The 18,395-nt window shown below is 39.8% G+C and overlaps 1 protein-coding gene across 2 annotated transcripts in view; it reads left to right on the plus strand.

Moving 5' to 3' along the window:
* Gask1b (golgi associated kinase 1B) overlaps positions 1-18,035 on the plus strand; it is a 56,566-nt gene extending 38,531 nt beyond the window's left edge. For both annotated transcript variants that reach the window (XM_052731397.1, XM_052731396.1), the window contains exons 4-5: positions 11,608-11,834; positions 16,098-18,035. In XM_052731397.1, the coding sequence (XP_052587357.1) occupies positions 11,608-11,834; positions 16,098-16,305 (435 nt within the window). In that variant the 3' untranslated portion in view covers positions 16,306-18,035. The remainder of the gene's footprint in view (positions 1-11,607; positions 11,835-16,097) is intronic.
* The last annotated feature ends 360 nt before the right edge of the window (positions 18,036-18,395 follow it).

The following is an 18,395-nucleotide window of genomic DNA, read 5'->3' on the forward strand; positions in this document are numbered from 1 at the left end:
TTCTTTGATACATCTCCTTTCAACAGGACAGCTCCTTTAGATTCCATGCCTTCAAACTGCGTCTCATTGAAAGGTCTATAGACTCTTCCTTTGCAGAGATTGACATGCTCTCCTCTGAGAATTATGTTTTCTCAGGACCGCAGAATGGGAGGAAGGAGACAGTGGAATTGCAGGGGGTCTCTGATTCAAGAGGCAAATGCTTTCCACCTTATGGACCTTAAATGGAACCTACTTCTGGTGCTAAAGTTCTCTTCAAGGATATAACAGGAGAGAAGAGTAAATATGTGTCCATTGAGCTGTGGTGATTCTCTCTTCTGGGTTTTGACCTCATCTTCTGCTAAAGACTTGAGGTTTAGAAACCACATTCTCTCACGTCACATTATGTAAACTATTTAATGGTTTTATTCTGGAAACGAGAGATGGGGAGAGGGAGAGGAGTGGTCTTTAACTACATCGACTCACACTTGGCTTATGAACCAACAGCGGGCCTCTGCAGCCAATATCTACTTCTCTGGATACTAGCCAGTCTCCCCCCACCCACCTTTTTAAGTTTTTAGACAGGGTCTCAGAGGCTGGCCTCAAACTCATGATCCCTGTCCTTGACTGTTCTCCTGTATGCTGGGATTGCATGTTGGTGCCACCATGTCTGCCTTAGTCCACTTTCTTTAAAGAATAATTTGTGCCTCGAAACCTATGCCCCTTGTTAAGGAGTGCATAGCTTCCCGAGACGTCTGCTCCCAACATGAAATATTGAAGACTGTTAATTTATTTTTCTTCTAAATATTAAAAATATTTTACTGTCCATATTTATCTGACACTGCAGTATTTCAGCATGTATATATAATTTACACTGGTGGAATGAGGTCTCTCCAATCATCTCTAATTTTTGAATGTCCAAAATCTTCTCTGATAGTTAGTTCTTTTGAAATAGGCGAATAATTGTTGTCCACCGCAGTTGCATTATTGCACGACAGAACAATTCACTATTCCTTCTACCAAACTGTAACCCTGGACCCATCAGTCATCTTCTCTTATCATCCCTTCCCTACTCTTCCAGTGTCTGGCAAATACTAGTCTGTGTACAGTTTCCATGACATCAGTCCTTTAAGCTTCCAGAGATCAGTGAGGCATGTGCTATTTCTCTTTCTGTGCTGGACTTATTTCATGTACTGTGATGTTCTCCAGTTTTGTCCATGTTATCCGAAATAACACGATTTTACTCTTTTCTATAAACAATACTCCATGTGTGACTCATGGTTTTATTTTCCATTCATCCACATAGACACCTAATATAATTCCACGGTTTGGCTGTCATGCAGAGTATGGCAGTGAGTTTGGGATGTAGATGCCCAGTGGACACTGATTTCATCTTTTTTGGCTATGTACTCAGGACTAGGGTTACTGGGTCATATGGTAGCAGAACTTGGTACATATTTTTGCACACATCTAGTATTCATCCCCAGAAACTCATGTCTTTGATTTCTCTAAAGTAGGAGGTTGGTTGACCCAAGTGTTTGCTTTTGTATTTGAGTACAAGAGAGAAATTTCTGGTCAAAACTATGATAACCAACTAAATAGTTCTTGGTCAATTCTAGTTTTATTGTTAGTGAGGAGTGAAGAACATATTGATTAGTTATGTGCCATTTTTTAAAATTTATTTTCACAGTTGCTATGAACTTTCCAGATAGTGCTGACATTAATAATGCATAGTTAGAATGTTTCAATCATGTGTCTAGTTATACACAGGGATCATGGAAAGATGATGAATTTGAGAAAGCCTGTTATTCAATACATGACATTTGAGATTCAAAGGCTTTTTGACACATTCTGTGAGCTAGTTTTTGCTTTCTTCCTAACGCCATTGCACTTTTCTGAAACCCACTTACTTAACTAACATGTTTCAGGGAAACTGGAGTTTTATGAGTTGGATTTCTAGGTGAATCTGTTGTGAAACAAATTAAAATCTCTGAACTCTCATTGAGACTGATGGTTATCTGTATACCCTGCCCATTCTCCCAGATATTCCTATAGAACCATATAGTGTTATGCATATATTTACATACATACTACTGTATAATTATTTTAAAACTTTCATGGTTCATTATTGGCTACTGAGGATGTAGACTTAGAGACAGGGTTAAGAGTTAACCAGGAGCTGGTCGATCCATTATGAAAGTGAGGTAAAGATTCTGTTTGTTTCATGCACTCCCCAACCACGTTAATGCCGTGTACAGACATCATTCACTACAAGATAGAAGGAGCTTCAAAAACCATGACTGTGATGGGATCAAATCAAATCAGATTTGGTCTGGGGCAATGGGTTTTATAGGCTTTTCAAGGAACCATGAGGTCAAAAATATTTTCATAATACTGAGACTTGTTTTTTCTTCCTTTGCCACTTTTCACTGTGTTAGTATTCACACTAGTAAGTGAATTTGTTGGAAGACATTGCTGGCTGGTCAGAGGTTGCAGCCTCCTCCATGGTCTGGCAGCTTATCTCAATAGCTAGACAACATGGAACTCCCTCCCTCCCTCCAGCAGAACTTCCTGCCTCTACCTGCCCTTATCTGGAGAATGTCCCTGGGCTTGGAGGGCTGACCGTATCTGAAAGCTGTCTCTAAACCAGATGCCTGCCTCTAAACCAGATGCTTGATTCATCTTTAGCTTGAACTTTGGCACAGATTCCTGCTGGAAGATTTGTGTTAGTTCTGCTATAGGATCCTACTGCCACATACTAAGCCTTGTGAGAGGAGCATGCCACTTAATGCAAATTAGGGTTTGTCCCCAGGCTCCCCAAATCTATATGTTCCTTATACTCTGGAAGAAAGTTGAGCTGTCTCTGTGCTCATGGGCCACATATAAAGTTTTCTGTTGTCCCTTCTGCCTCTTTCCCCTCTCAGTCTGATGGCTGACAGGCCGAGAGGGAAAGAGGACCCCCACATGGATTTGTTGATGTCTTAGCATGAGTCAAGGTAGGCAGCAATCCACCAGTAATAGCCCTAGTCTGTGCCTCTCTGTACATCTCGGGAAAATACAGAGTAAATGCCAGATTTTCTCAAGAATGGCCTTGGTGAAGTGATACTTTATTAAATGTCTGCCTGTAAATACATGCTTTTTAAATACTCTGAGCGATAAGACAAGAAGGAATCTCATGTATTCTGTTTCAAAGCTCAACTGTTGTGCTGAGACATGGGTAAGACAACAGAGGGGGAAACGTGGAAGTCTAGCTTCATCACCAGGTCAGTGTGTTTAGTATTTATTGTTCATATCAGGTGAACGGACTCATGCAGAGTCAGTCTTCATTTTTTCCATTAATAAACAATCATTAAGTACACAGTCTTTATAAGATAGGAAGTGCATTGGTAAGATGTGCAGAATCAGCCATGCTTAGCCCAAGAGGCCGTAACATCCATGGCAGTAAGCGCATTGGCCTTCCTAGCATGAGAGGCCATGGCAGGCTGCTGTAAAAATCAGCTCCTGTTTCTCTTCCTGGGCAGCTGAGTTACCCTCTTGGAACAGTTCTCTTCATTTCTATGTTAACAACTGGACCCCAAACCCCACATGCTAGTTTGGATTGTCTCAATGATTAAAACATTTATAATGTAATAAGCCTTACAATGTTTTGAAAAATTTTAGCTGGTTATATATAAGGCTTTAATTTATAAGAAGCACAGAAATGAATCCATCTTAGAATGGGAGAGTCTATATATAGTGGATGTAAAAATAATTTTGAAAGCAAGGTCAACTCAGAAAGCAAAACCAAAATATTTTTGAAAGACTAGCAAACAACCAATTTGTCAGCATTAGTTAGTATTTTAATTGAGTTCCATTAAGAATAAGAGTTTAGCCAGCTGTTGGGTTTGTCACATCAATTCTAGCCATGATCAGAATGGCATCTGAGCATTGTCACAGGGTTGGTCTTTATTCTTGTCAATTTTCTTTTGACAAATTCCTATTATTGAGAAAAATAAACTTGAGAGGAATTCTACGTAAATACTAAATATGAACAAATGTCACTGTACAAGAGACCAGTTTTCAGGGGCATTACTCCTTCAGATGTAAACCAGCAGGAGTTTTAGATCCTTGATTATCCGAGTTTATGTAGGCTAATGTGCCATCTCATTTCATTAGAGGAATGTATTTTAAGAAGATTTTTCTTAAATTAGGAATATTTCATTTCTAGTTTAAATTTCTTTGCTTATTATAAATTCCTAAGAAAAATTTCAGGTTGTTCATTCTCATTTTGTTTGTTTATTTTTTAATTTAAAAAATGTTATTTATTTTAAGCATTTGAGCGTTTCAATTACATGTATGTGTACCACCTATGTGCTTGGTACCCAGGGAAGACAGAAGAGGGTATTGGGCCAGGCGATGGTGGTGCACGCCTTTAATCCCAGCACTCGGGAGGCAGAGCCAGGCAGATCTCTGTGAGTTCGAGACCAGCCTGGTCTACAGAGTGAGATCCAGGACAGGCACAAAAACTACACAGAGAAACCCTGTCTCAAAAAACCAAAAACCCAAAATCAAAAAACAAAAAAACCAAACAAAGAAAAAAAGAAGGTATTGGATCTCCTGAGACTGGCGTTACATATGGCTGTGAGCCCCTGTGTGGGCTCTGGAAATTGAACCTGAGTCCTCTGGGTGAACAGCAACACTCTTAATTGCTGAGCCATTTCTTCAGCCCCCTCCTTTCTGTGTTAGATTTCTCTGCTTAATATAAATTCAGTCTGCAAACCAAAACTTTACAAGATACAAAAATACTTGACTTTTTCTGTTTGTTAGTTTGCGTGCCTTTTAAAAGTCATTGCAGGAAGGTGGGTGTGTCTCTAGCAGAGGTTATTTTTACTCAGCTCTGCCTATTCAAATTATAGAAAGTGAATTTCTTTCCCTAAAATAGTCTGTTGGTTGCCTGGTGCCTCTATCCAGAGCCTTTCTGTGGTGCAGTGAAGCTTAAAACATTGCATCTAATGGTCTAAATACATCACAGCATTGAACATTGAACAGAGAAATACTACTACGCCTTTCTTTGTGATCTGTAACATGGAAGACACTAGAGATCCATCCGTGAATTGGTGCACATCGATAACAATTTAAATGTGGAATTCTGGGGTGGAGGTGGATTAGAGGAGCTGTTTCTTACAGAGGTGGAGGCACTGTGAGACACGGAAGACCCTTTTTACATTCCTCATCATTCCTCAACTGCCCTGCTAGTCATATGGACATGCTTAGTAATCTAACAGATTAGTTCCACTAATAATTGGAGCACCAGACATAGCATTCCCACGAATAAATAACATAAGCTTTTGATTATTACCACCATCATTTCTCCTACTACTGGCATCATCTATAGTAGAAGCTGGGGCTGGAACAGGTTGAACTGTATATCCTCCTTTAGCTGGTAACCTAGCACATGCAGGAGCATCAGTAGATCTCACAATTTTTTCCCTACATTTAGCTGGAGTATCATCAATTTTAGGAGCTATCAATTTTATTACAACTATTATTAATATAAAACCACCAGCTATAACACATCTAAAACTGGTTTCAAGCCAATCTCATAACCTCTATGTCTTTCTCAATAAGATATTAGTAAAACAATTACATAACTTTGTCAAAGTTAAATTATAGAGTAATATCTATATATCTTATATGGCTTATCCATTTCAACTAGGTTTACAAGATGCTACATCACCTATTATAGAAGAATTAACAAATTTTCATGACCATACTCTAATAATTGTCTTCCTAATCAGCTCTTTAGTATTATATATTATTACACTAATACTAACTACAAAACTAACTCACACAAATACAATAGATGCCCAAGAAGTAGAAACAATTTGAACTATTCTCCCAGTCGTAATTTTAATTCTAATTGCACTGCTTTTTCATTATATAAATTGAGTTGGGGTAATCAGAAAGCAATTATGATTAAGGATAAGGATAAAATAATGTTTACAGATAATACTAAAAATATATTTATTACTATCTTCTAGGTTAATTTCTAGATCTAATTGATTGGAAGTCAATTGTACTAATTATACTAAGAAAGTAGGATCCTCATCAATAGATAGATACATATAGGAATAATCACACTACGTCTACAAAATGTCAATATCATGCTGCTGCTTCAAGATGCTTGCTGTCAAGGCGGCATGGAGCACAACTGAAAGCTATTGCTTTGCGAGAGACACAGTTCCCAAGTGGTATAGGTGCAGGTGAGGGAGAACACATTCTCTCTTTCCCTCCCTTCCTCCCTCTCTCTCCCCCTCTCTCTTTCTTCTTCTTCTTCTTCTTCTTCTTCTTCTTCTTCTTCTTCTTCTTCTTCTTCTTCTTCTTCTTCTTCTTCTTCTCCTTCATGTGTGTGTGTGTGTGTGTGTGTGTGTGTGTGTGTGTGTGTGTGTGTGTGTGTGTGTTATTATCAAGCACCATGGATACCCTGGTGCTTGTCTACGATCGCCCTTCCCATGGTGTGGTGTTTCTGTACACACACTCATTAGACAGCAGATTCCATTGTCAGCATTGCCAATGCACCCAGGTTTGTACGGGACAAAACTCCGGAGTGCATTTCCCCTTGTGAGCTGCTCTGACAACTATTTAAGCTCCAATGTTTTGTGTCTTCCCATTCCTGGAGTGGTACTAGCCGATTTGATTCTATGTCTCTTTGCCTTTTGAAATTACTTCACGATAATTGTTGAAAGGAAGACCCGTTTCCTGCCTGTATCTTTGACAAGCAAATGAGATATTCAACCAAATCATTGAAAGTAGGAGGAAATCTGCCAGAAAACTGCCAGTCAGAGAAAAGAAAGAATTTTCTTTTGCCGCTTCCATTTTACCTGCTTTTATGCTTGTGACATGCCAGGCATTATGGCAGATTTTCTACCAGATATAGAATTCATGATCCGTGGCCAGTGCAGTCACACCACGAGCAGGCAGCAGGTACGGAGGCAGCGTGGTGGCTTGCTCCCGGTGGCACTTTTGTAAACTCCTGTCTTGACATGCCACTGCTGCTGTACAAGGCAGGGCTTTGGTGGGGGTCTGCACACAGTCACATCCAAAGTGAGTTACAGCACTGAGCGGAGTTCAGCCATTACGAGCCATTCACTGAATGCCCACCACATGCTAGCCTTTGGGTAAATTATTGTGCCGAACTGCTGTCTATCTACATACATATTTTCTTGAATATGTACGCTTTTTTTCCCTCTTAAATTTGGTGTTTTCTTTCAAAAGATGGCAGTTTCTAAATGTCAAAAACAAAAAGGTTGAGCCAGGTGTGGTGGCGAACACCTTTAATCCTAGCATTTGGAAGACAGAGGTGGGTGGATCTTATCTACTTAGCAAGTTACAGAACATCCAGGGTTACATAGAGACTCTGCCTCAAAAAGCCAAAACCTAAACCAAATAGTTCAAATAAAGACGGTAAGGATTTTCAGATAGGAGCTGGGGAGACAGCTTAGTTGGTCCAGTGTTTGCTGTACAATCCATCATGAGGACTGGATTTGGATCCCTAGCACCATATAAAAGCCAGACATGGAGGTGGGTGTGTACCTGTTACCCTTAGCATGGTGGTAGGTGTGCACCTGTAACCCCAGGCATGGCAATGGGTGTCTATCTGTAACTCCAGGCATGATGGTGCGTGTGCACCCCAGTGAAAAAGGTACAGGGCAGAGACAGAAGGGTCATCAGCCAGTCAGCTAGACCCTACTGCAATCAATGACCTCCAGGTTTAGTAAGAGACCTTTGTCAAACACTAACAGGGAGCGTGACAGGGAAAGACACTTGAAGCCAATCTCCAGCTTTTACATGCTCCTGTACGTAAGAACATGTGTACCACATACATATGTGCACACACAAATTAACAAGTTGTGTATACCCCCTCCACAAAGAATATTTAGATACTGACTTATTAAACAAAAAATACATACATGCACACCTGTACACATATGCTCATGCGGACCAGTTTAGAACGAAGAAGGAAAAATAGTTGGATGCCAATATACAGGTCTATCTGATTTAGCTGGTTTAGGCCTTAGCATTTGGGTGGGAGTTCACTGTCTATGTTGGTGAGAACATCCTCATTATAATCTCCCTTCAGCTTCCCAGCATGCTCTGTTTCGGTTCTCATTCTTTTAATGATTGCCCCCGATGTCCTGCTCACTGCCCTTCTCCTGTTCTTCCAGTTCAATGTGAGAAAATGGGGAAGTATTCAGATATATCTATTTTCAGATTTTCCATGTGGGCCCAGCACTCTAACTTCCATTGGCTCTGCTGGCTTTCATCTTCCCATCATTTCCAGCGGTGCAATCTAACTGCACTGTACGGTGTATGTCAAGGACCCAGGCCACCTCACATCAGTCCACGACACCAATGCAAACAGTGCCGGTGAGCACTTTTAGAAATATCCATAGCACTTTCGTCGAGCACGTTTGTCCACGAGTGAAATGAAATACTTCTCCAGCTAATGCTGCCTGACTCTTTAAACTCAAGTCTTATGAACTCTCCTTCATGCATTTTTCCTTTGCAGTTCTGGGCTGAAGTTCTTTGTACTTCTTCTGAAACTCTTATAGTAATCAATATTATTGATTGAATAGTGAACCATTTAACATTTTATGCAAATGTAAACAAATGCTTTTGTTTTTTTTCTTCCTTTTCTGGGAGCCAATACCTGGAAGATCCAATCAGTTTGGATGAGAGCGTGGTGACGTCTTGGACTTCTGCGTTGGAATCCTGAGTTCTGTCCTTTGTGAGAAGAGGGACCCCAGAGGAGTTGGCTACCTCTTCTTCAGTGCTCAGTCTCCTCACTTAGTTTCTATTGCTTTGCTGAGACATTGTGTGTGATTAGTTGTTTAATCGTGTTACTTTGAAGACAATGAAGAGAGGAATAAACTAACCCAAGTCCTTGATGGACCTAATTTTGAACACAGAGCTGGATGGGTGTTGTCCCTTTGTGTAGAAAGGAGTTGGTGTTCTACAGATGTTTAATGGCTCTTGGGGAGGCATGCAGCTAGACAGAGGCTCCCTTGGTTCGGTGCTATAGCAGAAGTTATAAATTACTCAGAAGATATATTTTTTCCTACAGACGAAACTATTGCTACCAAACGAAAATGGAATTAAGGGGGAAAAGCTTTTGAAGAAAATATATCTAAAAATATCTATCCCATCTCTTCAAAAAATTGGCTGGAACACCTGGATTTTTCTGAGTGTAATTTTAGTTAGGTAAACATTGAAAAGATGCATTTTTCTAAAGAAGGAAAGAATACTTTTATGGAAAATGATGATTGGCAGTCCTCTTCAGCAGTAGATTAGTTTTGCAAAAATGATTTTCCTTGTTTTAAAGATTAAGAAAGCATGAATTCAGTCAGCGCCAGCAACATGGCTGGCCTGGTAAGGGTGCCTTCTGCCAAACTTGATGACCTGAGTTTTCTCTCTGGTACCTGCGTGGTGCAAGGATAGAGACTGTATCTGAAGGTTGTCCTCTGCCCTCCACGTGTGGAGGTTGTCATACAAATACACACCCACCACATGCATCCACATAAAATAAGAAAATTAATGAACTGATAAGAACTCAAACACTAATAGTGACTAACATCATTATTGCTTACCTGAAAACATTTACCCTTCAACGGGCTTCTTTGTAGGGTACCCACTTAAGAACAGAGAGATGCAGATGGGCACTGTGAGTGGTTTTCTATGCAATACTTAAGTGTTTCTTTTAATGTGTGTACTAAACAAGAACATTAAAAATGCATCCGGGGTTCATAGTTGTGTGAGATGTGCTTTATTAGGCTTAAAAATTGGTGAGCCATCTTAAAAATATGCAGAACTGTGTTTAGCATATACCTAAACCAGCTGCCAGGCAAATGGTGCTGACTTTAAGGAGCTGGGTTATGGTGGCCAAATGCTACTTGGTATAGTGAATGGGGACTCAGAAGGAAAATATGACAAAGCTCTGAGAAGAGTAAGAGGGCATGATTTAATAGGCCATTGCTAAACAAGTACAAAAATAGAAAGACATACTTTAGTCAGAGAACAAGGAAAACAGAGAAAAGCAAATTATTGGGGGCCTCGAAGTCTGACTGTTACACCTCTAGGTATACATACATATACACTCAGCACATGGTAATGTACTCACCAAGTACAAATATGAATCTGAATAGCATCAGTGGCAACATCCCTAGAAGATGAACTGGACGTACACACATACCATTTGTGATGTTGGTCAGAATTGCCTGGTACAACAGGCTGTCAGGGAACTGGTGAAATCATCAGAACGTCTCATGACTCAAAAATAAATTATATAGGACACTTTGAAACACACTGTAGGAAACAGTCGAACTTGGGGAAGGCGATAAAAAGATGTCCTATGTCATTTTTTCCCACTTCTAATTGCTCATGCTTTCATGGGGTTTAAAAATAAAAGCTATAAAATATATTACTTACAGAGATGCTGACAGGGTCTGAATTTATGAGAGCTTATGATCAAACACGAATACATTGAATATTCATGGCCTTTGTTACAGTCTGGATCATAATTCTCCCCCACATTCCCATGTACTGAAGGCTTGGTCCCCAGCTTGCAACACTGCTGGGAGGAACTGGAATCTTTAAGAGGTGCTGTTTAGTAGGAGTTCTTAAGTAATCAGGTTAGGCCATAGAAAGGATTTGGACCCTCATAACTCTTCTTCCTATCTTTGGTTCTCAGCTTCCTCTGCCTTCCCACAAGTCCAAAGGCAATGAGGTCAACCGACTAGGGACTACATTCTGCAAAACTGTTAGCCAGGGTTACGCTGGCTGGAGACCATTCTTCATTATTACCACCATATGTTCATGTTCAATTGTGTTAACATTTGTAGGGGAAATGAAATGTTTTTCAGTACTAGACTACACAGTTGGAATTTAACTCTTAAGGACATATTTATTGATCATTTCATTTTGTTGTTGTTTGAGACAGGGTTCTTCTATGTAACAACCTTGTCTGTTCTGGTCAAAAGAAGTGACATTGAACAATGTTTGAATCAATCTTTCCACTTTCTATTCTAGTCATTGGCATTATAACAAGCTTCCAAAGTGTTTGTCACATATTCAGAATCTAGCTGATGCTTCATTATTGGATCTCATACCTCCTACAGATTTCTCTATCTTATTTCCAGTTAGCTACTGCAATACTGAAGTCCAGTACAATAGATTTTATAGCCAACAAAGTAATCAGAATCTGCAGAGCCCAGCTCCAGGGAGAAAACAAGAGCTAGCCCCCTGGGTCTGTAGAAGTATGACGCTGTCTCTCCTCTCCTGAAGAGTTAGAGATTCTGCTGGCCACATGCTTGAATGTGATTCCGTGGGAACTGTGGATACCAAGGGTGGAGACGCCTGAGTTGGATGGTCTGACATTGGAGCTGTTAGCAGAAGCTGGAAATGCTTAGGACTACGTCTGAGTCAGAGGGCTTTGAACTGTGGACTTATTCTAACAGTTGTTTTTAATTAAGTCAGCCTGGCCTGCTGGGATTCTGGCAGCCCAGCTATTCAGAAAGCTCCCATTCTTTGGAAATGTTCTGGCTTTCCCAAGGTTTTACTCAGCATTTTAGATTTTGTTTTCATTTCCATTTTCAGATTTACAATCGCTTAGATACCAATTGCTGTGGATTCAGACCTCGAAAGGAAGATACCTGTACACAGAATGGACTGAGGCCAAACTGTGATGACCAAAATTCTGTGACTTTAGCACACATCGTCCAGCGAAAGAAGGACCCAAGGCATTTGGTCTTCGTAAACAACAAGGGCTTCTTCGATAGAAGTGAAGACAACCTAAACTTCAAATTGCTAGAAGGCATCAGAGAGTAAGATTTTGTTTGTTGTGGAAGTCCCATCTCATTCTTTAGCCTGGACTGTTCTGGAATTCTCTGTGTAGCTCAGGCTACACACTTTTGTCTTCCAAACTGACCTTAAGCTTGCAGTCATCCTCCTGCTTCAGCTTTCAGAGGGCAAGGATTATAGGAAGGAGCTGTTACACCCAGAATAAAGAGTAAATTTTCTAATGAAGTGACATTTTGGATGATCACATATATGTTAAACAACTAGTAACATTCCATGAAAACTCACACCTTATGTTAGATAGATTTCCAAAGAAATTATGGGTGTGGAAATTGAGACCTAAGGAAGTAAAATAACCCTCCAAGAGCAGCCAGTGCACCTATCAACAGTCTACAATGCCTACACAGCTCCTACCATTTTCTGCCTTCACTTCCTTGATCACCCTTCATTGTGAAAACCCATGTAGGTAAGGTTGGACATATTCAGGGCTGCCAGGAGTAGGCATAATCAGGCGACAGAGGCTCTGTTATTAGTGCCCAGGATTGGACACGGGAGGAACAATAGAGATGTCCACATCCATAATAAACTGTTTGGCATGTCAATATAACTAATAAGCATGGCGGGAAGTCAGATTCATGATAAACCCAAATGACTGCTATGAATACAGTGGAAGAAGAGCTCTCTGGAGAGCAGGGCACCAGAGGACAGCAGACCCTTCAAGCTGGGGAGGAGGACTTTGGAGTACTCACAGATCTTTATAGTAGACATAGACTGTGGGGCTGGGTCTTGAACAAAGGAGGAGCTGCAGGAGGCTAGTCAATGAAGTACTGCTGTACTCAATATGGACCCAAAACTCAGAGGTGACCGAAACCGTTTAGGAGACATTTGGTAGGACTTAGAAAGGATACAGAGTCAAGAGGAGGCTGCTGTGAAGTTAAGGAAGATAGTTCTGTACTGTGGAAGTGAAAATACATTTGGTCTCATGGCACACCGATCTCATGCATTTGTGCATAGAGGAGGTTCAGACTCTTGAGTAGCAGGAGCTGGGCTACAAAGATTTATCAGTTCTACCTCAGTTTTATAAGCTGTGAATAAATTTCCACAGTAAGTGGAGCCACCCTCATTTGATATCCATTTTAGTCAGGAATAAGATGCCCTAATTAGGTTAGATTGGAAGCTTAATAGTCCATAAGATAGTGGTAGCTTCCTAAGAGTTGAGCAATGTCTGGGAAACATCCCAGTAAGTCTGAAGTTAATGGTAGAGCTCAGCTTTTCCAAGCCCGCACCAACAGCTTTTTCTTGCAGATACTTGTATTTGTGTTCCGATGCTATTACTCTTACTAGGCTGCCAGGTGTGTGGCTCAGGGTGTTCCATACCCAGAGCTCAAACAAAGGCAAACCCAGAAGAAGACAACAAAAAGTGTAGAACTTGCTGATGATCCTCTGCAGCACCTCTTAATTGACTTGGTTCTTAGATAATGTGGATTTTATATACACTCTCAATACTAAAAAGCACACTTTTCCTGTGGGTTTTGAGAGTCCCGAGAGGTTGTTTGCCACATCCCTCCTTCCCCTGTTGATGCTCTTCATGTCTCTGTGAATTGAAGGCAGAATACATGGCAGGTTCTCTCTTTTAAATGCCTAAGCCAAGGAGAATTTATGCATAGGAAAATTGACATTCCCAAGACATCACTTGCTGAATTGATACTACAAGGACTTAAATTTCTTTGCAGAATTGAGAGTGCCAGAGGCATACATCTATCTATCTTAAACATTCACATAGGTATGAATACTTTTATTTATTCTTTCAAAGAAGATTAAACCTTAACTTCATTATGAGGAGTAATGGGTTTAAGGCTAACCCTTCTTTGAATATGTATTTCACACATTAAGAAGCAAAAGTGAAGTCTTTGCTAAGTTCAGAGTCACACATAGAATATTTCCATTACCAATACAATGTAAAAACCAATAATAGAGTAATGGGTTGTTTTCTTTTATGAACGGGGCTGAAGAGCCTGGTGATTTTAATACTTGCCTTTCATGCATTCTGCCTCAGCTAAATTAGTTGAAGGGCTATAGAAGTTACAATTACAGATATTAATACTTCATACAAAAACGCTGCTTGGTTAATTCATAGCCCACAGGACTGCATGATACATGTCTTTGGGTAGCCTGGAATATACAATAAGCCTTATTTAACTCCACACTTCTGAGATTTAATAAGTATGTTCAACGCTGTGACCTTTGGTCTTCTAGCACCCTCAGAATTCCTGACCTTGGGTTCCTAGTGTCCATGCATCCCATGTCTTGTCTCCAAGTTTGTCTTTAAATAAGTGTATGTTCTTGCCATGCAGTGTTTGAGGTACAACTGAATTCATTTGAAAGTTACTCTTGAACCCCAGTGATTATAGGGTGCATTTAGCAGCATTTTAATGAGAGCTAGACGAGGCCAAGCTGGGGGCGTGGCAGAATATAACCTATGATTTCAACCAGACATTTCCTAAGATTTCTGTCCACACTGCTAGACTCTGTGTGTGTTGGAACTTGGCTCTAGTCCTTCTACATGGAAAGAAGCAAGTTCAGTGAACTCTATCAAGGTGATTCAGCCAGATCCTTCTTAAGTGACCTCAGGATGTCCAGTGAGATGTCATGGAATGTCCTTGCTCCAAAAGTTTACTTTCACTGAATTTATTTGAAAACAGTTGCCAGCTTCCCATGACTGTAACTAACATTTGAGGTGATCACCTTACAAAATGGGGAGATATATCGTGGTTCACAGCTTTAGAGATTTCAGACCATAGTCACCTGGACTGTTTGTTTGATCCTTTAGTGGTACTAAATGCCACCACATTTCCATTAATCATTTCCATCTCATTAACCAGTGTAATGTAAAATAAAACCAATAGTAGAGTAATGGGTTTTTAAATTTTTTTGTTTTATTTTTATAAACAGAACTTTTTTTTTTTTTGGTTTTTCGAGACAGGGTTTCTCTGTGTAGCTTTGCGCCTTTCCTGGAACTCACTTGGTAGCCCAGGCTGGCCTCGAACTCACAGAGATCCGCCTGGCTCTGCCTCCCGAGTGCTGGGATTAAAGGCGTGCGCCACCACCGCCCGGCCTAAACAGAACTTTTATAATCAATGTTGGTGAGGTCCTTTTCAGTACATGGCCAGGAATTGAAAGAGAGAAAAGTAAAGGGTAGAGTTCTAGTATCCTTTGCAAGGCCTGTCCCATTGACCCCACCCTCCACTATGCCTCACCTCCTTGAAGGACCACCATCTCCCAATCACAGTACTCTAAGGATTTCTGTGAGTTCAAGGCCAGCCTGGTCTACAGAGCAAGATCCAGGACAGGCATCAAAACTATACAGGGAAGCCCTGTCTCGAAAACCAAATATATATATATATATATACATATCTATCTATATATAGATATATATACATATCTCTATATATGTATGTACATATACATATTATGTAATAACAATGAAAAAGAAGCTATGAATTTGAAAGAGATCATGGAGGGACATATAGGAATTTGGAGGGAAGAAAGGGAAGGGGAAATGATTATATTATAATCTAAAATAAAAAATAAAACAATAAAAGAAGAGCATTGGCAATCACTCAAGTTCTAAAAGTATAATCTGAATCAGAGGGAATTCTCTAATTGAGTTTTCTTTAAAAATAATAATTTTTCTTTTGTTCTATTACAAGTTTGAGATCATTGCCCTTTTTTTTTTTTGGTTTTTCGAGACAGGGTTTCCCTGTGTAGCTTTGTGCCTTTCCTGGAACTCACTTGGTAGCCCAGGCTGGCCTCGAACTCACAGAGATCCGCCTGGCTCTGCCTCCTGAGTGCTGGGATTAAAGGCGTGCGCCACCACTGCCCGGCTGAGATCATTGCACTTTAAACTCCAAGTTTTGCTCAGGGAGAATACTCCACTCTCAAATTTCCTTTCACCAAACCACCTTGTTACCAATGGAAACAGATAAAAGACTTTCTGTAGGGCACATAGAGCTTAAGATGAAGGGAAATACTTCTTCAGACCTGATGTGATCTCAATTCTGTGCCTCTCTTTGCCAGTCTGTAGCAACCTTTAAGTACAAAATTATACATTTTTCTTGTATTTTATTTTTTAGGAGAAGAGTCTGCTTGTCAGTGACAAAAACATTTGGTTCTCAAGGTCCTGTTTGATAGTGTGATTTATGCCAGATTAATGAAGGCAGGGCACTTGGGAGAAGGAATAATAATAGTTCTGAGCAATTGCTAAGTGAAACATTGTGTTATCGTTTCAGGTTTCCCGACTCTGCAGTTTCTGTTTTGAAGAGCCAGCACTTACGGCAGAAGCTCCTTCAGTCTCTGTTCCTTGATAAGGTTTACTGGGAAAGTCAAGGAGGCAGGCAAGGCATCGAGAAGCTCATTGATGTGGTAGAGCAGAGAGCTAGAATCCTTGTCACCTATATCAATGCCCATGGCGTCAAAGTATTACCGATGAAAGAATGACACAGGACTTTCTTCTGCCTTGAGGGCTATACATGTGTGACCTTTGGTTTTTCTTAAATAAAGTAGATCAACCTTAAGTGTTTCTAGGAGTGAAGCAGCATAGTTGAATATACAAAACTGATCTGATCTATATCCTAAACAGAGTTTAGAAAGTTTGCATCATTTAAAGGTATGCAGATTCAAGAAGTTTCGGGATAGCATATTGCTTGCAAAATGTCTGATGGTGTTTTTTTGCCTAACGTTCTGACATGTGTGTCTCAGCATTGTTATTATACAATGGCTCCAATTATTATTCCCACTAATGTTTAAAGCATTTTCATGATATTTGACAGAGCAATATAAACCAGAGGCACTGACTCTTCTAATAAATCATTCTCATGCCATTTAACTGATCTGACCAGCTCCTAGCAGAGAGTTTATTGACATTCCCCTGATGTTGATCATTACAATAGTTTCCCCAACCCTATCCAGAAGCAATTCTACCAGGAAATTGAGGCATGTGGCTGTGAAAGTCACAGTCTTGAAACACCTTCTAAGTAGTCATGGTAGTAGATTCATTTACAAACTGCTGGTTGTATTTTCTAGCGTCTATAAACAACCAGTTATTTTTGATCTACCAAAATCTTATATTCATTCCTTCTAAGAAATTTACTGTCAGCATAGAAATATCCATATGTAATAATGGATATATTAGTTCACTTTGCTCTCTTAATTTTGATTCAATTTATGTCTGGTGGTTTGAAAACTAAACAGTTATAAGGCATGATGTTACTATTTGAAAATTTATTTTGTGGAGTCTATTAATGTTCTTATTGGTTGGTTGGTTGGCTTTTTTAAAAAAATAATTAGAAGGTCTCATGTAGTCCATGTTGGCTTTGAACTCCTCATGCATCTAAGGATGACCTTGATCTTCAGATGCTCCATTTCCCAAGTGTTGGGATTACAGATGTGTGCCACCAGTGCTGGAGATCTCCAGCAGTGCTGGAGATCAGACTCAGGGTTTCATTCATGCTAGATAGGTACTGCATGACTAAGCCCATAACCCCAGCCCACTTTTAATGACTGTTTAGCAAACTGTCATTTTATAAAGGATATGCTATGATTTCTGTAGTTTTATTTTAATCATAGAAGACATCTTTGGTATAATTATGTGTCATCTGATTCAACTGTTGTTAACTAGGTATTGACGATAAGTTCGGATATTAAATTTATTATGTAGATCAATTCAATATGAGAAGTCTCAGTGGAACCCAACCCATGTGACTGAATCTTTTCAAGAAGAGTACATGACTAGAGAACATGTGACAATATATTGGGAAAAATTGAATCTCAAATAATTCTCCTCCAAATTCCTCTGCCAACCTTTTAGTTGAGTTGGAAGGACTGAGGCATACAATGTTCGTGCTCTGAATCTTCCTGTCCTTGGGAAATCTGCAAGGTCATCATGTAGTCTACTTACATGGAAGAAGGCTTCAAATCTAGAACAAATTATTTCTCTTTCACTTTTAGCTCTCCTACTCCTTATTTAAAAGCTGACTGATTAGCCAGATATGGTGATGAATACCTGACTTCCTAGCACCCAGGAAGCTGTGAAAGGAAGATTCCAAGTTTGAGGCCAGTCTGGTTGACATAGTAATATCCTGTCTGACATGTATCCTTCCCTTCATAAAAGTTGGTTTACTGACCTTTTATTTCTTTGGAAACTTAAAAATAAAAAAGTTACAAATTTTTATCGTATTGTTTTCTCTTTTTTTTCCAGTTGTTTTTTTTCAGTTCCTAACATGCACAGTTTCTATATTCTGATGAAGAATAATTTAATACAATGTTAACTTTAAAAAACATAGTAGTCTAGGCTATATCATAGATGGAAAACATTTGTGTAGATTCTAATGGATACAAACACACCAACTTAAGCTAATAGTATTTTAACTATAATAAAAGACAGACACAGGGGAGAGGCCTCCTCTGACCCTCTCATTTCTGCTTTTTAAGGCTCATGTCCAAGCACTGCATTTATCATCATGTGTGTTCCCTTTCCCTTGGAGTGCTGACTTTTGTCACATTCTCTTCAGTCCCCCACTGTGACCTGA

The sequence above is a fragment of the Peromyscus californicus genome, unplaced genomic scaffold (assembly GCF_007827085.1).
Source record: "Peromyscus californicus insignis strain IS unplaced genomic scaffold, ASM782708v3 Scaffold_9__1_contigs__length_137607984, whole genome shotgun sequence".
In the NCBI taxonomy this organism is placed as follows: domain Eukaryota; kingdom Metazoa; phylum Chordata; class Mammalia; order Rodentia; family Cricetidae; genus Peromyscus; species Peromyscus californicus.